Source organism: Haliotis rufescens, unplaced genomic scaffold (assembly GCF_023055435.1).
Source record: "Haliotis rufescens isolate VD_foot unplaced genomic scaffold, xgHalRufe1.0.p SCAF_4, whole genome shotgun sequence".
In the NCBI taxonomy this organism is placed as follows: domain Eukaryota; kingdom Metazoa; phylum Mollusca; class Gastropoda; order Lepetellida; family Haliotidae; genus Haliotis; species Haliotis rufescens.
In genome coordinates this window covers 55,902,691-55,929,848 of record NW_025964112.1, presented here as the reverse complement: position 1 = coordinate 55,929,848, position 27,158 = coordinate 55,902,691, and the positions used below count along the sequence as shown (strand labels likewise).

Here is a 27,158-nt window from a genome sequence, read left to right as displayed (position 1 = left end):
TCTCTTTGTTTTAGAAAGAAAGGTGCATTCTCCAAATTGGGAAATCATGGTAAATGTAAAAAGTAACAAAAGAAACAATACCGATTAATTTTCATGTTTGACAGACCCGTGACGATCCGCGGTAGAATAGGTCCTAGCAACCCATGCTTGCCGTCAAATGCGACTATGCTTGTCGTAAGAGGCGACTAACGGGATCGGGTGGTCAGGCTCGCTGACTTGGTTGATGCATGTGATCGTATCTCACTTGCGTGGATCGATGCTCATGATGTCAATCACAGGATTGTGTGGTCCAGACCTGATTATTTACAGACCGCCGTCATATAGCTGGAATATTGCTGAGTGCGGCATTAAACGACAAACGAACAATCAAAACATGTAAGACATCCTTAAGTCCACTGGTCTCTTTTGACACAGATACAAGAACATGCACATGCGCACAAGTGACGGGATTATATGTAGAGCAAAGGTCCTACACATGAAGCTTCTGATCCTCTACGGGGGCACGGGTGGCCCAGTCGTCTAAGGCGCCGCGATTCGCTGTGCAGAGTTGCGTCCCTTGGGCACGCCAGAAACCTATGATTGTGGGTTCGAATCCCGGTTCGCCCCAATTATGTTTCTAGGTTTGTCAGCACCATACCCGTGCTCGTGGGTTTCACCGAAGTGGTAAACGTCTGAGACCTGCATCACTTCGGGCTTTCCTCCCACATTAAGCTGACACACCGTGATATAACTGGAATACTGTTAAAAGCGGCGTTAAACCCAACTCACTCACTCACTCTGATCCTCTACACAAATCACATCGCAATTGAAGCTGGAGTGGTTTCTCTTTCACAAAGTTATTGGACTAAGATAGACAAAGTGATCACACGGACCACGATCCCTATATTCCCATATTGACGGATGACTAAGATTATTATTCCCCAGTAACAATCTCTCTCTTACGGGCAACAGGTGTTGCCCAGATCGAACCATTACGTTTCAGGGGTGTCGGCTTGCTAAGGTTCAACGCATGCTTAGACAAGGCGTCATGTATATTCAAATAATTTCTAATCAATAATCACTCTGTTCTTTAAATCGATGACAAGTCATAACGTGTCTATTAATAGTATTCATGGAATATCCTGAATGGAAGAGTCCATTATGAAGCTGAAGAATAGCAATTGATTTGTATTTAAAGCCCCGAATGCACGACTGTTGGTCGATAATCAAACTCCATCTTTGTGGTTGCTGTTCATGATGAATGTAGATTTGTCACAGTAATGATGCGGGTTCGCGGAAAGTTCAGTGCTACTTCTAAAAATGCTACGTTCTAATATAAATGGTATTATAAGGAGCGCCTTCTCCAAACGTGTGCTAAATGATTTGTTTGTTTATGGAGATGAAAGGAAACTGGTAAGTGAACAAACCAACTTGTTTTCAGTCGCTGCTTTGAATGTCAACATGATGGTATTTTGCAAGCACACATACTTGCTACGAGTTACTAGTGAATATCTTACACGTGCCTAAATTACATTATCAGTATTATTGTGTATTTCATCACTGGCAAGGTAGTTACTCCTTTTATATTTTCGTCAGGTATGTGTAACATGAGTTGTCTCCCTTTCAGGCGCTCTCTGAGATAGACGGGATGTTGAAGTACCTGGACAAAGCAGAGAACGAGATTAACACAGCAGAACCAATCAGCGTTGACCCTGAGACGCTTAGTGTTCAGTTGCGAGACCACAATGTAGGTTATGAATTATCTCTATGTTACAAATGCTTATAATTATTTTTATATTATCCTGAAATAGTGCTAAGAGCGGCGTTAAAGTCTATTCACTCACTATACAGTCACTTATGATCAGAAAACGTCATTCTGGACAATATTTCAAGTACAATCACAATCCCGTGCATATCCGGGTTAGAATTGGTCTTCAGCAACCCTTGCTTGTTCGGTGGTCAAAACTCGCTAACCTGGTTGACGCATGTCATCGTATCCTAATCGGATGCTCATGATATCGATCACTTTGTTTGTCCAAGACTCGATTATTTACAGACCGCCGTCATATATCTGGAAAATTAGAGTGCGGCGTTAAACTATAAACAAGCGAACACATCATCACAATCTGTATGACGTATTTGTCTATGATTTGGGATAGGGGTATATTGGCATCCTGGTATATGAGAGTGTTTGGTTTTTTTCTTGATCACAGACGTCATTGTTCTTAAAGGAGAATAGTTCCGCCTTTGTTTATATCTTCACATCAAGTTAATAGTCACCTTGGATCTTCTGTACAACCGAAACCACGTAGACACATGGACATAAAAGTAACACTCCTGTTATTGTCACACGTGCAGGCTTTCAACGATGACTTGATGCAGAAGCGTAACGCTGTCAAGGACATTATCAACAAATGTAACCGGATGTTGCGGGAGACAACTAACGAACAGACAGATGAAATCAAGAGTCGGCTGGACAGTATCAAAACTCAGGCTGACATTGTTTGTCAGCTGAGCGCTGATAGGCTGCAACAGTTAGAGGCCGCGCATCCTCTAGCCTCGCATTACAGTGAAAACCAGAACGAGGTGCAGGCATGGCTGGACGAAATGGAAGCGGAACTAAAGGCGCAAGGCAGGCCGGGAGAAAGTCTGGATCAAGTCAGGAAGCAATATGAAAACTTAAAGGTAGCTTTTCAGAAATATTCAGACTTTTACTAGTTGTTTTAAATCTATGTTAAATATTCTTACTCGTAAGTCATTAAATAAGAATGATTGATGGTAGAGTTTTGAAACTACTTAAACCCAAGACCTTGTGTTAGTTATTTAAATGCCACATGAAGATCCGGCTAGAATTGGTATTCAGCACCCCATGCTGGCCTTAAGAGGCGCCTCTTGTTGTAAGAGGCGACTAACGGGATCGGGTGGTCAGACCGCTGACTTGATTGATTCATGTCGGCGTATACAAATTGCGTAGATCGATGCTCATGATGTCAATCACTGGATTGTCTGGTCTCGACTCGATTATTTAGAGACCAGCATTAATACAGCTGGAATATTGCTGTGTGTGGTTAAACAGCAAACAAACAAATAAACAAAAGTTATACAAATTATGGAATTATGTTTCAAGGGTACACAACAGATCATTGATGACCACAAGCCTTACATTGACGACCTCAACTCCACTGGCCTGGAGTTGATGGACTTGTGCGGGGACGGGGATGCCACGGACATCCACAATAAACTCCTCAGCATCAACGAGAGGTATGAAGCTGTGAAGAGCCAGGCCAGACAGAAGGCCAGAGAGCTGAACGATTCCAAGAAGAAGCTGACTCAGGAGGTTAGTTGATATACGGTTGTTTGGGGTGAGGTGAGGTGAGGTGAGGTGAAAGGGGTGTGGCACCGCATACAAGATAATCTAACGAAATATACGCGTGTGGGTGTGTGTGTGGGTGGGTGTGTGTGTGTGTGTGTGTGTGTGTGTGTGGCTGCTTGTACCAGTCCAGACAAGTTTTTCAGTGCAAGCTCACTGAGACACCCTGCGGAAGTTCAACATGAATACCCCACTCAAGAGTCTGTAGGTTGTAAATATTGTAAATGAAGGTTTAAGCCTGTAAACAAACGAATTTTTGCAATGACAGTTTTAAGAAATCAGATGAACAGAGGGGTCGTGAACGGAAAGTCAGAAAGCATTTCTTGCCGGTCATTTTGCCGGCAATGTATAAAATATATATGTCTGTGATACTGATTGGCATTGTTGCAGGTTGCGGACACACTGGAGAACCTGGTGGAAGAGCTGGCTGCCCTGAAGAGCGCTGTGGCTAACGCTGACCCCATCCCTGCCACGCCCGACAAACTCAAGAATGATATCGACGAGAACAGGGTATGTAAACTCGTCTGTGCCTAGCCTATATATTACCCAAAACGACTTGATAAAACTGTTAATATCGAGAACAAAACCACTCTTTTATAGATACATGATACAACAATATCCCCTTTTTCATCAGGAAAACTATACGACGGTGATAATATCTGTTTTCTTGGGCCTGGCCTACATTTCCCCCAAACGGCTTGATAAAACCGTTAATACCGTAGAACGAACGCAATAGATAAAATCTTCCTCTTATCATTACAAAAACTTACATGATTGTCAAATCTGTTTCGTTGTGCCTGGCTTATATTTCCCGAAACGGCTTTATAAACTGTTAATACTGCAGAACGAACGTAATCTTTAGATATGAATGTTCCTTTTATCATAATCATAATAATGTATTTCCTTGTTTCAGGCTGTGCTGGAAGATTTGGAGAGACAGAAGCCTTATAAGGCAAAAGCTGAAGAGATTGCCAAGAATGTTGGCGCCCATGGAATCGAGGACCCCTCAGAAAGTAAGTTTCTGTTATGTAACGATAATGGTTGGTTGTCGTTGACATATGTAAATACACGATACCCAAACGTGATATGTAATTAAAACCGAATAAAACACGAAATAGCACTGGATGTTATGATTTTGTAAAATTGAAATAGAGCCTGTCCCACTAAACGCGCTATTGTGCTCTGCAATGCGTTATATCTATCCCTTTTGTGTCCAGTCGAAGATGTGAAAGCCAAAGTTGCAGAGATCAACAGCATGTTCGTGGAGGTCGGCCAAGAAGCTCATGCTCGTGACAAGAATCTCACCAAGGCACTCCATGCCTCCGAGAAGTTCCATGACCTCTGTAGTGACGTCATGTCCGGTTTGCGCGACCTCAAGGACAGCTTGTATTCCCAGGAGCCACCGGGAGTGGACGCAGCTACAATCAAAGAACAACAGAATGAACTCAGTGTAAGTCAAGGAGGCGATGAGTGTGTGAGTGGGGTAAAGGAGGCAGAACACAACTGATGAAGGAGTGAGCATATACTCGGAAACAACGTGTTCCCCATAATAAAGAAGTTGACATCCATAAATTCTCTTTTCTTATGGGGGGCACGGTTAGCCCAGTCGTCTAAGGCGCCGCGATTCGCTGTTCAGAGTTGCGTCCCTTGAGCACGTAAAAACCTATGATTGTGGGTTCGAATCCCGGTTCGCCCCGATTATGTTTCTAGGTTTGTCAGCACCATACCCCTGCTCGTGGGTTTCCCCGAAGTGGTAAACGTCTGAGACCTGCAACACTTCGGGCTTTCCTCCCACATTATGCCGACACACCGCGATTAGCTGGAATACTGTTAAAAGCAGTGTTAAACCCAACTCACTCACTCACTCTTCCTCATGTGTAATACTTCTTTGTGCCATTTAAAGACTTTACCGTTGATGTTAAGAATATGTTTTTTGAATCTTCAAGTACTGTCATTTTTGACAATGCTGCTTCCTTCTCCAGGGCATCAAGAAGGAGATGGAGAAGGCCCGGGAACTGATGTGTGAGTGTTCCCAGATCGGGGACGAGTTGTGTTCCCTGTGTGGAGATCCCGGCAGGATTGAGGTTCAGAAACAAATTGAGGATCTGGTCAACCTGGCTGATGACGTCAACGACATGGTGAAGGACAGAGGCGAAGAACTCCGCCACGCCTTCCAACATGCAGACAAATTCACACATCTTCTGGATGTAAGTTCAGCCTAATATTCCAACTCCCCTTCTACTATTTGTGTACTTCAGTTGCATTTCAGTGATCGTTATGCAAACCTGTCTGTACAGATTAGTTGTGGTCTTAATGAACATGAATATATTTTTCTCATTAATAATTTCGAACTATGATCTCATGATAGAATAACATTTCGTTCAATGACAAGTGTATGTCTCAATGCTGTATGTTATCATGTTCATCTTACTCCAGGGGCGAAGAACCAGGTTCGATTCCCGACATGGGTACAATGTGTGAAGCCCATTTCTGGTGTCCCCCCGCCGTGATATTGCTGGAATGTTGCTTAAAGCGGCGTAAAACCATACTCACTCACTCATCTTACCCCAAGAGTACACCGCTTTTCATGTCCATTGCTCCCTTACAGTGTTCTCAATAGACGAATACATCAATGCACAACTCAATAGACGAATACATCAATGCACATCTCAATAGACGAATACATCAATGCACATCTCAATAGACGGATACATCAATGCACATCTCAATAGACGAATACATAAATGCACATCTCAATAGACGGATACATCAATGCACATCTCAATAGACGAATACATCAATGCACATCTCTATAGACGGATACATCAATGCACATCTCAACACACGAATACATCAATGCACATGTATCTTCGTCCTTCATCTTTCATGTGTGTGTTTTTATTTTACGCATATAAAACAGCTAGATCGTAAATAACCCTTTATTTTTTTTGCTTTGTCACCAGTATAATAGAGTAAGTATAAGTGTCGTCACGTGACTGTCTGTCCATCCTTCTCCAGTATGACCTTCTACGTGATAGAGGGTTTGAATATTTCAAATTGAATAATTAACATTTTGTCATTAGATTTCTATTTCCTTATTTCCCATAGCTAGCATATCCTTGCCAAGTTAACCCAAGACAATAGCTTTGTTTTAGCTTTTTCCGTTTTATTTTGTTGATACCATTTTATGTTGTATTTTTGTGCCTATGGTATATCACTGTCCTGTACTGTTCTTAATTGCACCCTTTATTTTATTGTTAATTGTTTATTTCATTTTCTTATTTTTGTCTTTGTTCTCGTTTTTTTGTTCCTTGGCATGTTACAGCGAAAAAGTAAAACCCCAATAACAATCACCTTTCTTACAAGGGTAAAGGCTTTACTTACATTGTCCTTTTGGTGTTTTGACGATTTGAATACCTTTACTGTCCTTAACATTTGGTATCAGTGAAGATTGACATTTGATTTTTTTTTATCAATACGTTCATCCAGGGACGCTATCAATAACAAACGAGAGGGGAATAATATTTCCATAACAATATGCCTTGACGTTCTTCGTTTGATTTTCCATCGTAACCTTTCACTCTTGGACCAGCATCATTTTAATTCAGTTTGCATCCTTATCATGTTCATTGACACTGTTTTATATTGACACGGAGTACGTACCACGTGCCATGCCTCTTATCGCTACAATGTCGCTTGTGTGTTGCAGTCGGTGATGTCTTGGCTGCCGCTGTCAGAACACAAGCTTGCTGGCATGAGGTCACCATCGAGTGACCCGGAAACACTCGTGGAGCAGATCGAGGAGCTGAAGGTGAGGCATCCATTACCATGAGCTTCTTAGCGGTTGATGAAGTGATGATGTTATAAAGCATTGTGGGTTTGAGGTCATCTGTCACCCGTCACCTCACTTAGCTTTAGTGCCTTAACTTACACTGAAAGGACATTGATGTTTAGAATGGGTAACTGAGCTGTATCAATAATGTGTAGCCCTTCTAGCCATCGCAAACATTATTAATCTATTCTTTACATTATGTAACGTGGGCATGTTGCCTCACAGTGTTACTGAAATAATATATATGTTTGGTATATATTCCGAATCAGGCCATTAGGTTTAGCATAATGGTTAAGATGTTGGTTCCTCACGCCGGGTTTGATTTTTTAACATGGGTAGAGTGTGTAACCCACAATTGATATTCCCAACTGAGATATTGCTTAAAGTGTGTGTTGGGTAGCCAAGTGGTTAAAGAGTTCGCTCGTCATGCCTAAGCTCATGGTTCGATTTCCCACATATTTGCAATGTGTGAAGTTATTCTGGTTATCCCTGTCGTGATATCGCTAAAAGCGATATTATTTCCCCATTTGGTCACTCACAATTAACAAAGGCGACTTAATGCCCTGACCCATGCACTCACTAAGAGTAATATATTCCGCTTTTTTGTGTAGTTGTTCAAGTCGCAGACCCACCCCCACATCGTGGACATGCAGCAGCTCAACCAGCAGCTGGCGGCCCTCAAGGACGTCTCACCGGTGGCGGCGGAGTCGTTGCTGCGGCCGGTGCAAGAGGCCAACGAGAAGTGGAACGACATCATCAGAGGCATTGGTGACAGGGAGGTTAGTCGTTACAATCTGTAATCCATCATCCTTTTATGATGTCTCAAGCGAACCTGATATTGTTGTGATTGTAGGTATGAATTGAATATTAAAAGTGGTTCGAAATGTTCTGTAGTTTCAAGACAGATGAGACTTATATAAGTTGGGTGACTTGTTCCTGAGAAGTCGTTACAATCGTCCAGTAGTCCCTCGACTTTGAATGCCTTTTATGAAGTCTGAATTGAAACTGATATTGTTGTGTTTGTGTGTTCCGATTAACAATTGTTCATGAATCTAATGTTGCCCAAACGGGACCATTGCTTGTAGTACTCCTTAGAATTGGTTTCGTTCATTTTTGTGATTTATGGACACTTTTAGTTGCATCAATAACGGTTTTATATTATCATTTCCCTATGTAGGCCAAGTTAAACGACATGCAGGTCAAGGTCGGTGAGGTGGACAAGGCCATGGATGGGGTCATGGGGTCACTAGACACGGTTCAGCAGGATCTGGAACCACTGGAACACATTAAGGGCGACCCCAAGTACCTGGAAACGCACATGCGCAAACTACAGGTGTGTGTCAGATAACGTGATTGGTGAATACATGTATAATTTCATATGAGTTAAAAATATGATATGCGTATCAATTTGCCTGACCTTCAAACAACTGGTTTGCCTTAACCAGACTCAATTATTTACGTGACAACCGTGGCCGTTAACATAATGTTTTGTACATTTGACGAACTACTTTTATTATTTTAGCTTTTACAAGCCGATCTACGAAATCAGGAAAAGACTTGCCGGAAGTTAAGCAAGGCAGTTCAAGATATCGTCGCACGCACAGACGGTGGTGACACGGCCTTGACCCACAAATGTGACGCCATGAACGAGTTGCTTCGCGCCACACAAGCCAATGCTAAAGATAAAGAAAATAAACTGCAAGAAACTCTGAGACAGGTACGAAGTCATTAGCACATAGGAATAAGTGTGCGATGTACATACATAATCAAGATGGTAAATATTCAGAATAATTAACTATAATTGCATTACAATGTCAAAGAAACCTTTTGTTCTTGGATTCTAAAACTAGGACCGAATAGCCATTGCAAATGCAGCCAAAGATCCTTTGAACAACTAAGGCATTGAAAAAAGAAAAGGTGATGTGAAGCATTCAACATAACTCTGAATATGCAACATTCCCCTTACTGTTACAGGTCAAGAAATACCTGGGAAACCTTGACGACATGCTACAATGGGTGAATGATTTCCGAGCGGAGTTGAAGACAAACGCCCCCTTCGGGGCTCTTCCGGAAACAGCCGAGAAACAGTACCAGAAGTTCCTGGTACGGCTTTTACGTGATATGAGGTTCCCATGTTAGTCCTTGAGAGGGGGGGGCGGAAGAGTTCTACCCTCGAATACCCATCAACACGGAAGTGTTTTTGTCGTTCACTATAACTAATTTCATTTCATCGTATTTGAAAGATGGGTCTAACCAGGTACAGATCGAGGTGTATTACTTTTAAAAACAGAAAAGTCGAATAATGTTCTTCAGGTCAAATGTTTGTTTTGATTTTTTCAAACATTGCTAAAACCGGAGTAATGTTTTAAAAGGGCTGTTTTAAATTTGATGTTTCCGTGCAATGTTTTGTTTGTATTGATTACTGTCCTTTGGAAAGTTTGCAAAGTAAATATTCAATTGGGGGACAAATATTATGCTTTAGAAAGTTGCCTGTCGGAACTGCCAGACATTGCACCGTTTAACATGTCATTTAGTGTTCCAAAACATTGTTTACAATTATCTTTAAAGAATGTCATAAATTCATGTTAAAGGATTGTGTTGAAAATGTGCACATGCGTCTTCAGCAGCGAGTTCATGTGACCGTCTTAATGCCTGTATATAAACCTGTTTTTATGTCAAAACTAAACTCTTGTTTTTATAATCACGAAATGATGTGTTTCCGTCAATATAAACAAGTGAAGAACGCGGTTAAAATAGATCCATTGCAATTTCGGTTCCCGCAAACTGTTTCGGATTAATCATATATGATAATTGTCATCCAGGAAAGGTTACATATATAATATAGCAAGTATTACCTGTTAGAAACGTACCAATACTATGTTGTTTTCACGTCTTCTTTCATCTTTCAGGAGCGTTGTGGTGAGATGGATGGTCGCGAGAAGGCGGTTCAGAACCTAGTGACCAGTGGTCAAGACATCGTGGAGAAGTGCCGTCCAGAAGATGTCACCACCATCTCAGAAAGACTGAAGAAACTTAGGGACAGATGGCAGGACACGAAGGGCAGAGCCAGCAAGAGGAAGGTAGATGTCCCAACATAATAAGTCAAAATAGTTAAACACTACACTCAATAATCATAGTAAAATAACAATAACATGAAGCAGATCAAGATGTTATTATTCAAATATAATGAATATTGGGGTAGCATTAATCCCAAAGCCGAATCTTTTATACAGACTATCTTTGTTGCAGGAAAAGATGGAGGAACATATTCGTAACGTGGGAGAGTTTAACAACACGCTCAAGGCGTTCACTGATTGGCTGAACAATGCTGAGATCTCAATGCGAGGCTTCAAGTATCCCAGCAAGCTCGTGGAAAAGGTCACGCTTCAAATCCAGGAACATAACGTAAGATTTATCTAAACTTTACACGTTTATATGTACTGCTTGTATGTTAATGCGTGTTAAGTATAGATCTTATTAAAGACTGTAGTTGTGTCACGTTCGTTTTATTTCTGCTGTCGTTTCACTCAGATGTTGTGAAGTGTTATTTTTGCAAGACGTTGTTTCAATTGTTGTTATTCACGTGTTGGTTTTGCATGGATTTGACAAAATGTAGACTGATGAATCATTTGTTAAATATATATTATTATACCACCGTCATATGGCTGGATTATAGTTGAGTGCGGCGTAAAACAACAGACAGACCCGTGAAGATCTGGGTTAGAGTTGATCTTCAGCAACCCATGCTGGTCGTACGAGGCGACTAACGGGTGAAGGTGATGAGGCCTGCTGACTTGATGCATGTCATCGTGTCCCAATGGCATAGATCGATGCTCATGATGGCAATCACTGGATTGTCTGGTCGAAACTCGATTATTCACAGACCGTCGCCATATAGCTGGAATATTGCTGACTGCAGCGGCAAACAAGAAACAAACAAACAACAGAGGACACGTATCCACTGATTTAACGGGATACCCCCTATGATATTTGAACAGCTGAGACTTGATACCGATATTTTACTCCAATAAGTCGCTCCATGGAGACATATTTACAAAATACCCACCGACCTCTCCCACCAGGCGCTGAAGGCGGACCTAGAAGCCCAGGCTGAGAAGATGCTGACGTTAGATCGAACTGGAACCTATCTCAAGTACTTTGGTAGAAAGCAAGACACCATTTACATTAAGAACCTGTTGGTCGGAATACGACTGAGATGGAAGAAACTGCTGCGGCGAACCGACGAGAGAGGGCGCTTGTTGCAGCAGGCTTACAAAGAGGATAAGCGGGTGGGTCACGTGATCATAAATGACGTTGAATGTATTGGTCGTATACTTTCTGAAGTGTTAATTGAGGAAATGGCGTTGTGAACGCATGTGTTGCTTCGAGTTCATAGCTGCCATGTCACTTGATGGACTGCTTGCATTGTTTTTCAACGTTCTAAATAATCTATTTTGTTAACATTACATGTTGTTCTTGCATGGAAATGATAGTTTTTCGTAGAGAAAAATCAAATAGATCAACAATTGTGTTTGCATGAATATTTCGAGATTTTGTCACGTGTACGATGAATAATTAAGTCTTGTTTCCCAAATAAGTTATAAATATCACAAATGTGTGTGGCATATTATCAAAAATGGTCGAACAAAAATGGTTTATGAAGCATTCAGCACCAAGATTCTAATTTTATGAATCCGTGTATGGTATGTTCTGAACGTTGTACGTCGATATGTTCCGAGTGCAGCTGTGCAATGTGTATTTATACCTTCATAGATAATTGATGGTGTCAAGATTCAGGTTTCAAGGTCGAGGATATGTTAGTATATAATATTTATCAGACTTTGTGCATGAGGTTCTGCTTGTTTGTGTTTATTAATTGCCGAGTCAAATAAACAAAAGGTTCCGTGATCACAGTGAAACTGGACGTGAATAGAACTTGTGCTTAGAGCCAACCATTTAGTGATTTGATAGTCAGGGGAAGATAGTTCTCACCTAATTGGGAGTCTCCATGCTCCGACTGCTGGATAGATGCTCACACTGTCGACCACTGGTTGATCTGGTCCCGATGTAATTACATACCACGTAGCTTTAGTATACTGCTATATTGCTCACTGCAACATTAAACAATATTCATTCAATATCGCAATACAAAACAGCCTTAGGGTTGTGTCTAGGGTGTTAGAGATGGGTTACGTGTGTAAAATATACTGAAAGAAAGTTGCGATCGTATTTATTTTTATGGATATTTTTCGCATTTTTTTTCAATCAGTGTCAGGATTGCATTCCAAATGAACTGCAAGATAGATGATCGGAAACGTTTAACGATCGTTGGCCTTTTGTGGTCGTTTCGGGTCAAAATAGGCACTTGGTGTCCAATAATTATCGAAATCAGGCAAGAATATGAACAAAATAATCATTCTCTCAATGAATATCACAGTAACAGTATTTTGGGGTGATTGCTTCTCAGTTCCACGATGCCTGGAGGAGTTTGCTGGACTGGCTTGAAGACAGTTCCCGGATGTTAAGCAAGTTCATGGCCACATCCAAGAATCCATCAGCCACCAAGGCAGACATTGATGACCTCAAGGTAAGACATGCTGTTTTACACCCTGAAAGGGATAGGTTCTTCGTGAAGCGTCAATCCATCGCTGTGGCATCTTCCGAGGGAGGCCAGGGAGATATCTGACTCTTAAAGTCTCGTCTCACCTGTGCCGAACTAGTTAACTCCCTTGCTTGGGAAGATGTCACTGGGGTAGCCATCATTCGCCACAACTCGCCCCTTTCCGTGACCTGCAAGAAGACTCGTCCCCCTGTCGATGAATGTTATGTGCGGAAATACGACAAACCAATCAGAATGATTTCGAGTTCTTTGTCAAATAATCCCTCAGAAATATTTTTTGATTTTACATATGTCTTGCATCTAAAAATATACTCAAGACACAGTTTAATATGTTCAATTATACTGTATAATTTCCGCACGTCCCGATGTGCTTTAAATTGCATCTGAAATATATATAATATATGGGGAACTATATGTGAACCATTACGCAACGAGTTGACAATTGTTTTAGATATGCCCGTTTGCGCTAAGACGGAACCCAGTCGCAAAAATGGCCATGAGAGGGGCACGAGCCGCTATTCGGCTTGTCCCGGAATAACAAGAGTTGGTCACGAATGGGATAATGCATAAAACGTCAAGCTGCATGATTAAAAACGATTTAAAATCCAAACAAATAAGCACAGTTCCATAAAAATATATAGGGTCAACACCAGCGAATAACCAGTCTTGATAGTCAGACGAAACCGATTCCATTGGGCATAAAAGGCGAAATAGCCATGAAACTTATTTGCACGAAAAACTGAAAATCAAAGCATTTTTCTCGCTAACCACTGTACATGTGTATTATAAGGGGTCATGGATTGACATAACATGCCCTAGTTGTGAGTCAAGGTCAAGGTCACGATATACATGGTCCAATTCGTTGTTACAACCCAAGGCTGCAAGAAAATATGTTTACGATCGAATAAGTCACAGATGAGTACATTCTCAAACAATAATCCCACAAAAGGATGGACCACATAGTATGTCAATGGAATTTTGATAAAGCCTTTGGCAATGACATGTTACACAAAGCACGCAGAGGAATAACTGCCTACGTCCATGGAGATTCCGATCCGTTCTGTGGATCAAAGTGTTTGTTGGCAATGTTCCACAAAATATAATGTTCCTGTATCAAGTTGCTCTCTGCGTGTTCTGTCCACTGGTAAGTAATGATTTGTCATGATCACAATAAAAGTTGTGTCGGTAGCTTCAAACAGCTGTTCATATGCTGTTCGAGGAACATTCCAGGTGTGTATGACTTATTAACGCTTACATTACGTCGGACGTATGTCCGATATCGCCCTCATGTGTCCATTAATCCTGTGATGTACATAACACGTCAGTGACGGACAGCTTGATGTGTCTACCTGTCACTCATGACGTTGCAAGACGAGGGAAACAATGTCGGATTTCACCAGTGTACATATCATTACATGCAGGTGTAACGTATGCTAAGGTTTAACTACTGTAACCCACCACCCCTTCTCACATGCACCCCAACACACACACGACACCATTCCCTTGACACCTTGTTATCCTTAGAGGTGCGGTTGGACCAACGCTAACTCTCTGAAAATATATGATAGAAACAAACAACCTCATTTAAATTGAAACGGATACACACTGAGATGGGAACCTTTGAAGAAAATCTAGACTTGCTTCATTTAATGATGGGGCGGTCGGGTAGCCTAATGGTTAAAGCGTTCGCTCGTCACGCCGAAGCCCCGGGTTCGATTCCGACATGGGTACAATGTGTGAAGCCAATTTCTGGTGTCCCCCGCCGTGATATTGCTGGAATATTGCTAAAAGCCGCGTAAAACCATACTCACTCACTCATTCAATGATACAGCATAACAATAAGGCTTAGGTGGAAGAGACAATGATGCCGTACAGGGAATGTGACAAATTTACCCTGATTATGTTTCTAGATTTGTCAGCACCACACCCGTGCTCGTGGGTTTCACCAAAGTGGTAAACGTCTAAGACCTACATCACTTCAATCTTTCCTCACACAAGCCGACACGCCGTGATATAACATTAATATTGTCCACAGCGGTGTTAAAACCCACTCACTCACTCGTCTGATTTATCATCTGCGTACAGCAGGGTTGCTCTAACGTATACTTGTATTGTCAAGCTATACATCCATATACCATTTCCACAATAATACATTTTCTCCCACGCATATCAATTCTGAGGCAATTTTCCCAAATCATCCTCCCTGGTCGGTTAAACTGCGTGGGTCAGTTGGATCGGTCTGTTGAAAGACATTGTTGGAGCAGAAAATTGCCCATATGAGAAGTTCGGTGGTTATTCAAGCATGCCCTAATCTACCCCTCAAGAAACGCCTCTAGTCCCAGCATTTTAAACCGTGGTCAGTCATGTGAAACGGAGATAAGTTTACGAAGAGTGTAAATCTAAACCAGTCACTTCGCCTCATATCGCCAAGGTCAACGGTCGGTGAACACAGAATAATAGAGCCATTGTCAGTTACATGATTTGCATAAAGGGTGCATTGCGGTGCTATGTGGAGACTGTGAACAAATATTCCAACGAGGGGAATGCACATCTTATCAGCTGTCTCGTCTTGTCCCAACAACGTGTTTGTTCAGCAACGCGTCATTTAAAAAATCATGTCGAACTCCCTGAATGAATAAAAGGTGTTGCCGAGTAACATATTCCTCTTAAAATGTAAAATAGCGGTTGTGCTGTAAGCGAGAGATCGCGAGATTGAGCGTGGTGCTCGTGAGCGCGACGTCCGCATCAGCCGTGGCCATTGACGGGCAAGATGGATAAAATCATACGATGCTCGCGACTCTTTTGGTCGGTGAGCAATGTAGTGTAATACATTCCCCAAAAAGAACATATGTTTTTCAGAGGAGGAATATCTGTGAATCCAATCGTCTATTGTAAGATAGAATGGTATCATCCCCATTAAACAAAGCGGATTCTGATCAACCCTTTCCACCTGAGTGAATAGCGTTCGATTACATAAACACACTATCATAAATGACAGCTTAAATGACACAGACTGTCAACGGTAACCTTATATAATGTTTAAGACCTCTCCACCTTTCTCTTCGTGATACGCATGCCCACTGGTGGGTGACATTTTTATCGCGTTTATCCATCCAGCCACTTAGGATGAGCCAGGTAAACTGCTGTCGCTCCAGGCTAGGGCGACATGTAGCAAAGTCACTGTGGCCGGCTCCACACACGGTAAACACGACATCTTGGAGATCTCAAACTTTGGATTAACGCTGTCTGCAAAAGGTATGACCCCGCACTTCTTTCAATTCAGCTATTTTCTGTCGTCTGCTTCAATTTCGCAACCTTTTCCCGTGTCGTCTGCTCACCATCTTTGAAATCTTTGACATACGGCCTGTGTTGTTCATACCTACAAGTGTTTACCCCCAGAAAGGGGTGTCACATTATATGGGAGAAGAGGCCTTTGCTCTTTTGTGAACGACATTCCACCAGACCCTCTGGCTATTGTGTTGGGAAAGATGCCCGTGTGTAAATAAGGATTTATCAGCGAGGATGCGTGAAGCATAAAGGTATAGCTGGAGAAAATATGGCCGTCAATGACAGACCCTGCGTGGATACACTTCTTTAAAGGGTGATGCTTTCATTGGGACCTGTACGTGTGAATGCTGAGGACGGATTAATGTGTTAAATCGGATCTGATATCTCCTGACACCAGGATCCTGTATTGAGGGTTAGAGGTTTAAGATCTCCTCGTATAGTACAGCGTGTTGTGTAAGGGTGGTCCAACATCGTTGGTGTTCTAAGTCCTTACAGAGTAGCGTAAACTTCATTTTCTGTCGTTAATTGAAGACTGTTCTTCCCCCCACTCTACTCGATGCTAAATGTATTTTATAAAAAACATTGAATCATTACAAATGTGTTACAGTAAACTACGTTTATAACGAACACGCTTATAACAACTTACCGATATAACGAACGTATTTTTTAGTCCCGGCCATTTGTTATATATATTCTGTATTTATGCTTATACCGAACTACGGTTATTACGAACTAAGATTAGTGGTCCCTTTGAGTTCGTTATAAACGTAGTTTACTGTATCTCATGCAGCAACTTAGGAATAGTCCAACAGTCATGTACATATGTGTCACTTGTTGTGATGGGAACTGATATCGTTTCAGTGACACAGACAGTGCATTAAACAACTTTAAAACGCTATGTTAATATTCTTTTATTCTCAAAAAAATTATCAGAGCAGAATATTCATTCATGTAAACTCAATAATCTTCAAAATGCCCCCTTTATGTCCTGAGTGGAGGAATACCAGTCCATGTTCCACATGAATGAGTACAACATGCAGCCCTGACAGGCTGGTGAATCTAAGGGTGGGCGAGGGATTGGTTTACATCTATCTCTCCGGTACCCGCTTAGTCTGTCTGAATTATGGTTTCATGGTTTCGGTCCAATAATTCAAGGAATATGATGATTGTTAACAATGGATTTATGAAATTAGTATGATTAAATATGTATTTTCTACTTTTAGTGAGGCCAATTAAAGTATTTGACATTATTTTTGAACATAAGAAACGTTTTGTTATTGTACTCTGTTTATAGGGGAAGACCTTTTGAAGTTTCAATAAAGATAAACTTCACATATAACACTGCTTTATTAGACTATAATGTGGGTTATATAGTATGTTACATGCACATGTGTTGTGAGCAGACATTTGATGCAAAATTCCTGTTTCTTCGTAAAACATAACAAAACATATAGGCAAAAGAACATCACCTTGTTGAACGCATTGACCTAAATTGCCGCGTCTGCAGATACATCATCCCTAATCCCGGGGCCAAATCCTATGATCTCTATCTCTGAGCATTAAGTAACCATGGTCGTTTGTTCCGGACATTCAGCATCGGGTGTGTGAACTTTTCACTCTCGCAGATTAATAAGCCGGGACCTTGGGCCATGTATTAGAATGTCACACTTCAAGCAACATACACGTCGGAGACGTGACATCCTGGTGTTGTCGTCACGCTAAATAGGTCCTGGTGACCCCTGGTGTGACTGTGTGCCTTGTGAGTGGGAGATCTTGCTGGGCCCTTCTTCCTCATTGACTGGACTGTATCAATGAGTGCTGGTGGTGTTGTGACGAAGGCCATTATCTTGATGGGACTTGTTAACTTTTCGTTATGTTACTGCCCTCGCCACTCATTGTCCATTCATATAATTTTCATCACTACTGGGCCCTATTGAATCTGTTTTACATGTAATGGAGACTGGTATGCTTTTTCGTTGACATTTTGAATTTAAGCTTGTAAACAATAATCTGTTTATCTTGCTAACTGTAACTGCATATTCTTCTGCGATTGGACAGAATGGTCACTTAATATCAATACTGAACACTCCTTTTCAATATACTACCTCAACGTATAGCTGTAAATGTTGTGATGTAGGGCAGGCAATATTAACTCACTCACTACTTCATTATGACAGATGGAATTATGTACAGTCGAACCTCGCTTATCCGGACAATTGCGACTTCTCAAATATTGTCCGGATATACGAATTTCCGGATGTCTGATTCCCTTGTCAGTTACATCCCCTACTCAAAACCTACGCGGGTAAAAACACCTCTATTTTATAATTCATGAAATAACTGGGATCCGGATAAGCGGGGTTCAACTGTATTAATATCAATATTGAACACCCTTCCAAGACACTATCTCCACGCATAGCTATGATGTGCTGATGCCGCGTTAAGTTCTACTCCAGTGTGCTTGTATTGGGATGTTTTGGATCGTTATTTGTATACAGGCTATGTGAGGCGAACATCCAGCTCGTATCGGATTTTGAAACATTTCATTGTCGATTGTGACTCAGTGACGATTTGTAATCTGGCACCGTGCACAACAGGCTGAATATCATTGTGTCAATACTTAATGAAGTATCAGCACCGAAGCAGGCGGTAGGGCCAACGCCTGAGCCAATATCATGTTCTTGTTTCGTAATTATCAAGTAAGGAAATCAATGTTTATTAAATCCCAACAGTGTACGGTATTGTTCCGGTGCATAGTGAACATACACTGACACATGTTTGAAATACGTGACAATATACTGATAACGCTGTGCCCAAACATCCCCACCGGCCCGCCATCCCCTCCCACCCACGTCATCAATACCCCTCATGTCTCACATCGAGATTCAAGGTCACTGTTGCTGTAGTGTTGGTTCGCTCAATGGACAAATATGCTCTCCCTCTACGCTACACACTCAAACAACATCGGTAAACTCCGGGAATATGACTGTTAGACGGCAACAGTTTCTAGCCTGCTCCGACATGCCGATTGCATGACCTTAATATTATACAGTGATCAATCAGTTCCACTATATTAATTATCTGTTTCTCATAGCTAGGAATATGGGGTTGTGTCGATTTTTAGGTTATTAATGTGGATCAGGCAGTGATCCTTGACATCCGAACACAAACTAAAGATGGTCACAATAGTCGAGTTGTCAACGGTACCGCAGTTACCGTTCCCTAGCTGCCAGGATCCGCTGAACATAGGTTCGAATCCCAGACTTTTCCGATTAAGGTCATTGGTCTGCCAACGTCATACCCTCGCCGGTGAGATTCACATCGTTTTGAAGGGCGGTGGCTAGACGGGTGGTTAAAGCGGCGAAAGCCGGATCCGATTTCCTACATGGGGGACAATGTATGAAGCCAACTTCTTGTATCCCCCTCCGTGATATTGCTGCAATATTGCTAAAAGCGTCGTAAAACCATACCCACTCACTCACATCGCTTTGGGCTTCCCCCAATACGAGTATGACACGTTGATATAACTGAAATAAACCACTCACTCTCTCTAACCTCAGACCAGTTCATACGTTGGTCCACGTGGGCTATATGTCAGAGTTGTATGTTCATGTCAACGATTGTCATACACCAGTGTATGGCTGCATCATGATGGAAGCAGTGAATAGTTGATATATATCAATCTGTATACTACTTTTGGGGTGTACTATAGTATGATGGCATCATGTTTCATTTTTAATATACTTGTACCCCCTGGGGATCCCAGGTTAGAGTAGATTCCCAGCTATCTGTGCTGGGCGGAAGTGGAGACTTACTCTTTTGGTGGTCAGGGTCGGAAGTTTTGTCGAGTTAGGTGTCTTCTTGCCCCGCGACGGGTGAACCGTTGCTCATTATATCAGTCACTGTATCGTGTGGTCCAGACTCGATAATTTACAGGCCGCCATAACGCTGAAATTTTGCTGAGCGTGGCGTTAAACACGCGAAAAATGTACTTGTATCTCAAATAAACAGTTTCCTCTCTTCTGAACCATATTGACCCAGATAACCATTGATCTAAATACATCATACAGAAGGCTTCTGCGTTTTGCAGAATTTCAGCTTCTCCGGAAATGCCTTTATTTGGAAACTTGAGTACTGTTAGTGTCCTGGTAGACTCGGATATACATGTACAAAGAACAGTGTGAGGCTAATGTCAGTGGAATGTTTCTGTCGCTCTTTGGGAGTTTGCAAACATCTTGAAATTAGCCATTACATCGATTCTGATGTATCCTTTTATTTTGCAGAAATTCCAGCACCAGTTGACGTCGAAGCATCCTCAGTTCTACAGCACGACCAGACTTGGGCGGAACCTGAAGGACCGGTGCACGAAGCAGGACACGGAGAGGGAGGTTCTCCAGGGGATGCTGGATGAGCTGAAGAATAGATGGAACTCGGTCCGATCGGTGGTATCAAAAAGGTAGGAACGACATTACACTTGCCTATTGTAACCTTGCAGCAGTTGTGTCCGATATAACAGTAAATATTACAGCCTACAGTATTCCCAGCTGCACGTCTGAGTGAGTGGGTGAATGTTGTTTTATGACACAGTTGGAAATCGTGCAGCTGTATCACGGGGGTTTGTAAACTCATTGAGTGTTGACCTGGCGAACAAGTGGTTAACAGCATCAAGACCGGTGACGCAATCAGAAAAATCACACGTTGTAGCTGCCACATCCTCACCCTGAGAGTCGGGGGTACAATGTATGATGCTCATGCAAGGGAAATAACTCCACCTCGACCGTAGCTATATACCTCTCGTGTTTGTTTAACGCCGCTCTCAGCAATATTCCAGCTTTATGACGCCCGCCTGTATTAATCAGTACTGTACCAGACAATCCAATGATTGACAGCATAAGCATCTATCTACGCAACTGTGACACGATGACATGCACCAACCAAGTCAGCGAGCCTGACCACCTGAACCCGTTTGTCGCCTCTGTGGATAAGCTTGGTGAACTGATGACCAATTCTAACCCGGATCTTCACGTGATACTACTACTACTACTACTACTACTACTACTACTACTACTACTACTACTCCCGCTTCTCCTGCTGCTGCTAGCCATTCACTGATGGTTCATTCCCCAATATAGTGTAACACAAATGGTGTGAGCGGCGGGTGCTACCGGTAGAGCAGGACAGGTACCCTATTCGCGAACACCTGGTGTCATCACTGTTTTGCCCCTTGGCCCAATGGGGTCACTTTAGGCAGATGATAGGATAGAGATGCTGATTGTTCTCTGGCGTTGCCGTTTTATATGTACACGTCATCGACATATTTATCGAAATATCCTGAAGTAATAATTAGATTTAGATGAGCGATAGGAGATAGCTACAGGCCCGGTCAAATTAATACCTCCAATCATATTGTTTTGATTAATATCTTACAATATGAGTTATCTCTTGGTTAGGATAGTATGTGTTACGTCATCAGTTGTAATACAGATTAATAAAAGCAGACCATGCAGAGTGTCACGTTTGGAAATAATTACAATGCGACAATCACAATCTGCTACACACTGAAAGCAAGCGACATCCCATATGCCCGATTATCTCCCTTGGTCTAGATGTCCCCCAGGTATCTTTGCCGGGAACAGTGTTGTCAATAAAGTATAAGTGTTGATTTCTTTCTATGGGGCTCCAATAAATCCGAAAATGTAACCATTTGATAATATAATCTGACGGACATAAATTGTGTTTAGACTCTAGTTTTCAAGGAAAGCAAAACTCTATTTCAATGATGGCAAATAAATCCGAATGTCGTTATTGTCAGTTTACACATAGTCAGCGTGTTGTCGGACACTGGTCAGAATACAGGTAAAATTAAACACGGTCAAGGACGGACAGTAAATCTTCCATCTCAAGAAATACCTTATTGATTCGACCTCATTTTAAAAATTCTTTAGACACTTTCAACACGAAGGTTCCTTGAATTTCTAACTACCGAAATGTCATTACACAGAAACTCTTGTCTGTTTTTAACGACAACAACTCACCCAGCTCTGTCTAAATATAGTTGACCGGGTTAGCTTTTTATCTCACAGTTTCACATAATTCGTCAGATATATTTAGCTCGAACTTGTACTTTTTGGCACGGAAATGATACTAGGACAGTTACGCTTAACGATGCCGCGAACGTGACGAAGCTATATTTAAAATAACAATATTAATGACACATATGTTTGTAGTTTAATTCAATGTGGCGCAGACTAATACTGGATAGAAGATCATTTGAAAAAACAATTATTCGTTTTTACCAGTCTTTTAGTTGAAAAACGTTCTTTTCGTCGGTTTAAGTGCTGTTCAAAGTGCTCTATCGGGATTCTATTTTAACAAAATGGAATACAAATATCCGAGGCGTATTGTGTTGGTTTCTTGTGTCCCCCACGTTCGGCCAGGGGATGTACATAGCTACAGCTGTGCATACATACCTATTGACAGAGTTTTCTCCTTGGAAGGAGACTGTCGTAACAGTTCACTTAGAACTTGTTACATAACATAAACGTGACCTATACCCTACTCGCTTATATACGGTTAATCAACAGTGAAATTTACACATTATAGTGAAACAAACACATTTAATGTTCATTTGCGGCTTTCCCGAAGACAGTGTCCCAGTCACGCCGGTGGTCGAGGTGGTTTAATTGCATACACGTGACGTCATTTGATTGACAGGTTGTCAAGATTATGTCATAAGTGAGTGACATTACTAATTAGCTGCCTCGAGCTTTGTTCGCCTTCTTCTGATAACATAGGATTTACCTTGACAAAGATCGCGTGATGAAGCCATGTTGGTTGGTGAAGGTATGATATGTTAGTGCCAGAAAGGTTATGTAGTTAATCCATGATGTAGATATAGGTGGTATTAGTCCTCAAGTCAAGATGAAATTAATCCTCAAGGCACATCGTTGCTATGATATTGCCTCCCCCGACCGCCTCCGTGGTCTCGTGGATTGAGTGTCTGTCGGAGAGCGGAAGGTCGGGGGTTCGATCCCTGGTCGCGTCATACCAAAAGACGTAAGAGATGGCACTTGTTGTTACCCTGCCTTGAGCTCGGCACTAAGGGGCTTAAACAAGGTCGGTTCGGAGTCAGTGTACTATGTCTGAGTGGGGTATTCAGGTACTGTGTCTGAGTGGGGTATTCAGGTACTGTGTCTGAGTGGGGTATTCAGGTTAAAAATGCGGCATGGTATCTTGTGCCGGCATAAATTCGGACTAGTACAAGCCTCCACACGCACGCACGCACTCACACACACTCACACACAAACGTACATGCACGTCGCTATGCAAGTGCAATAATCTTGAACACGACCTTAAACCTCATTTCTCATCACCGTGTTTTCCCTATTTCCCTGAGTCTACTCATCTATATAAATGTAGTGAGTCACCCGACGAAGCGTCTATATATTCAGCTTGGTGTGATGTGTATATAGTACTACACAATCATTATACGTGGCAGTGCACGCAGGGACCAATACATATGTACATTCATCTTGGCTAAAGTTCAAGACATGTGACCAGATTAGGTTGCAACTTTAACCCCTGTGTCCCTCGCTATCAATAATAGCCACCTACTAACCACTCCTATACACGATACATTTGACGTTGCTTATCGAAATCCACTAAATGATTATTAATATACGATATATTCTACTCAAAACAAGTTAATGAACACCCACAATTGTAAGATGTGAGTTGCAATACCCACCAGCCGTGGCAGATTTACTAAAGTCTTATTAATGGATGGTCTTTAACTTCTTTTGAGTCGTATATACCAGCATTATAGATAATGCTATTTGAGTTATATTATTACTCTTATCATCAATCTGACTGTCGAAGTACTGCGTATCCAGCTTTGTTTTCCTGTCTAATATGGAGATGTACATTTATTCAAAATTAAAGGCCTCTTGGTCCACAGTATATTGAGGTCGTTTATTCATATGCGTTTATGGGGCGGTCGGGTAGTCTAGTGGTTAAAGCGTTGGTTCGTCACGCCGAAGACCCGGGTTCGATTTCCGACATGGGTAAAATGTGTGAAGCCCATTTCTGGTGTCCCCCGCCGTGATGTTGCTGGAATATTGCTAAAAACAGCGTAAAACCATACACACTCACTCATATGCCTTTATGTGGGACAGGCTTACTCGTTTCGCGAACACCTGGTGTCGTCACTGATTTTCAGTGATTTCTATATTACTATAACCGACGAAAACCCACACTCAGTCAGTACTAAATCCTACAATATGTTAGGTATGCAACGATTCTTCCTCCCTGGTTTACGGGGGCGTTGCGTGTTGACATAAGCTATATGCACAACCCCGTGTATCTAAAACCTACTTGCTATAAATCTCCGGTATTAACTCCAACGTCGCGGCTTTGCCTGCGTCTAATTGTCTATGAACAGACCTTATTAGAGGACACTGCCCTATAAAGGTCCGTCAAACACTAGTTTGTAGTTGTCTGGGAAGTCGTGTAAGGTGGGGACAAATTTGAACACCGTTTCGGCTCTGTTTATTACGGTTGTTTGTTCGCTGTTCCACCTGCTGTGTTTGTTATTTGTTCGGTATATATTTACCTCTAAGAAGATAATACTAAAAGTACTCACTCAAGGTAAAAAAAATAGACATTGCGTTTTGGCACTCCGATAGAATCGATAGTAGCGTTATTGCATCTGGTAAACCAGACAGGAGTCTTCGTATAGGCCATGTTATACACAAGTTATTAACTGTTTGTCCCCGCCGTGATATTGCTGTAATATTGCTAAAAGCGGCGTAAAACCATACTCACTCATTATTAACTGAAATTATATGAATTCATTATTCCTTCCGGTATTGACGCCGTATATCGATAACAATTCCCCAGATGTTTGTTTAAATCATATTTCATGATATCAACAATTATTCATGATAGTTGTAAACAAATAACAGAAATTAAAACATTTCCATAATCATTAAAAAATGTTTATCAAACGCAGAGTCCGTTGTACGTTTCCGTTATATTATAGACATGTGTTTATGAATCACTATCATTAGTGATGAAACCAGGTGTTCGAAAATAGGTGGCGTATCCTGACCCACCGGTGGCATCCGTTACAAACACATGCAAAGCCGAGTCAATTGTTCACCTGAACACATAGATAAATACTGGTACATGTGCCAAGAAAGATGTATGTAAGTACGGGATTGATTGAGTTGTCATGATTAGCTCGATCAGAATAGCCACAAAACTGTCACAACCAAAACATGAAATCTTCAAGCGATTATCGTGTTTCATTGTCTACCCTACGGCTGGGTGAATCATCTCGATCAGTACATTCCAGTATTTGGTGCATATATTACATGCGTAAAGTTAAGTCAGGTTTTGGACCATCAGAAATACGTCGAGTTATCGGTAGTTCGAGACAAACGATGTGTCGGCCTTATACCTTAAGAGCCAGTAAAATGGTTTTGTCTGGACCATAGAATTAACGGATATTTGAAATATATGAGTTCCGAGTTAAAAGGGTTTCAGAATATTCGTTTAAACAATATACAGGTAGGTAAAGTGAGACGGAAGATACAAAGGTCACATGTAACCATGTATATCAAGGTTATTGTATTATCTTCCGATCGAAGAATGACAATTGATAACACAATGTTTATAGAGTGTTTCTAAACCACCCTTCATCTGATGTGAAATCATTTAATGAGTAATTTAAGGTTTCCGTTTGTCGCAATTACTTAACATTCACTGGTGGTATTTATGCGTTTACCAGCGCCGCGCATCTCTAATTAAGCTATGGTTGTGATCCGGCAAATGTATAGCACGAGCGAGACGCCACCTGGTTTTATATAAGTAATTGATAGAAACAGTATGCATATCACAGATAGATAGCATACTCCATGCGATGTCACAGAGCTCGTAACATGTCCAAATAGTTAGGCTATCAGTTTGCATTAGTGACTTCAAAGGCCAGCCATCCTTGCTAAACCCGGGGCCCTCTCTCTCACCTGTCCCCTGTAATCGATACAACTCACAACGCTCGCGGGAAAACGACACACACACAAGATGGCGGCCATCCAAATATGGCAAGCGTGATGTGAAACCATCCCAGGTCGGTGGGGGTGTTCCTGATAAGAATAGCACCTGTTGGTGAACACTCGGGTGTATGGGAAATCCCGTGGGTTCGGTTTTCAGGAACGCTAAAACACAGGGTGTGACAGGACACATAGTTCTACCTGTGTCAGGTGTAGTCAAATCAGCGCAACAGGTACAGTTCGAGCTGTACCTCGTGAGAGTGAACGCTTCACTGGATACAGGGACAGGTAGCGTCTCAAGGTGTTCGAAACGTTGACAATGTGTGCCTGGATTTACATAATGCCAATACAATGAGTGCCGGTAGTGATGATTATGATCATGATTATGATGAACCTGAAAGGTTCTTCCCGCTACCTGCATACCTGTCACCCAGGTAAGTTGATTACATTTGGCCTACTTTAAACATGGCCGCCTAAGGCGGACGGTTCGCTATAAACAAGCTGTCATTGTTTATCCGTGTATAGAAATTCCTTCACACTTTCTAGGATTATTCATTAGAGTAAGCACTACCCGCAGTTAAATCTAAAGTCCTGTTGCTTTTAGCATTGCTTATATAGGTCCGTATTCTATGACAGGTGTTTGCGGCTTATGGATAATTAGGGCACACAGCTACTCTGATTTGTCCTAGACACTATAGTGCGAAAAGAAAATATGTCAGTTGTATCCTAATCGGGGATTCGCGTCGTAAGAAAACGCGTGTGTGTGTACCGCACCATCTGACACATTAGAGTTTGTGTGATACAGGGGTGTATATTGGGACCAGTTCTATTTCGGGAACTGTCCAACTTTCGTCTCGATGCTGAGAGTGGAATATTTACCCACCGCTGCCTGTCCAAATACATTGGAGAGACCTCTTGGTCAAGGCTAAAGAAAGTAAGATTATATACATTCCTACTAAACCCTACCCTGTTGCCACAGTGATGGTAGAATCGTGTCAGATCAGGGACATAGTTCTA

General features: G+C 41.8%; 1 protein-coding gene across 7 annotated transcripts in view; it reads left to right on the top strand.

Annotated features, from left to right (window-relative positions):
• The window catches only part of LOC124114728 (dystonin-like), a 117,594-nt gene that overhangs the window by 69,088 nt on the left and 21,348 nt on the right, over positions 1 to 27,158 (top strand). For 5 of the 7 annotated variants that reach the window (XM_046475477.2, XM_046475485.2, XM_046475466.2 and 2 more), the window contains 18 exons: positions 1,607 to 1,726; positions 2,338 to 2,664; positions 3,107 to 3,316; positions 3,740 to 3,859; positions 4,263 to 4,362; positions 4,567 to 4,799; positions 5,332 to 5,556; positions 6,313 to 6,321; positions 7,059 to 7,160; positions 7,793 to 7,960; positions 8,359 to 8,514; positions 8,704 to 8,898; positions 9,156 to 9,284; positions 10,091 to 10,261; positions 10,431 to 10,586; positions 11,264 to 11,470; positions 12,649 to 12,768; positions 20,373 to 20,545. In XM_046475477.2, coding sequence (XP_046331433.2) covers positions 1,607 to 1,726; positions 2,338 to 2,664; positions 3,107 to 3,316; positions 3,740 to 3,859; positions 4,263 to 4,362; positions 4,567 to 4,799; positions 5,332 to 5,556; positions 6,313 to 6,321; positions 7,059 to 7,160; positions 7,793 to 7,960; positions 8,359 to 8,514; positions 8,704 to 8,898; positions 9,156 to 9,284; positions 10,091 to 10,261; positions 10,431 to 10,586; positions 11,264 to 11,470; positions 12,649 to 12,768; positions 20,373 to 20,545 — 2,921 coding nt within the window. The remainder of the gene's footprint in view (positions 1 to 1,606; positions 1,727 to 2,337; positions 2,665 to 3,106; positions 3,317 to 3,739; positions 3,860 to 4,262; positions 4,363 to 4,566; positions 4,800 to 5,331; positions 5,557 to 6,312; positions 6,322 to 7,058; positions 7,161 to 7,792; positions 7,961 to 8,358; positions 8,515 to 8,703; positions 8,899 to 9,155; positions 9,285 to 10,090; positions 10,262 to 10,430; positions 10,587 to 11,263; positions 11,471 to 12,648; positions 12,769 to 20,372; positions 20,546 to 27,158) is intronic. The other 2 variants (XM_046475456.2, XM_046475491.2) reach the window with 1 other exon arrangement.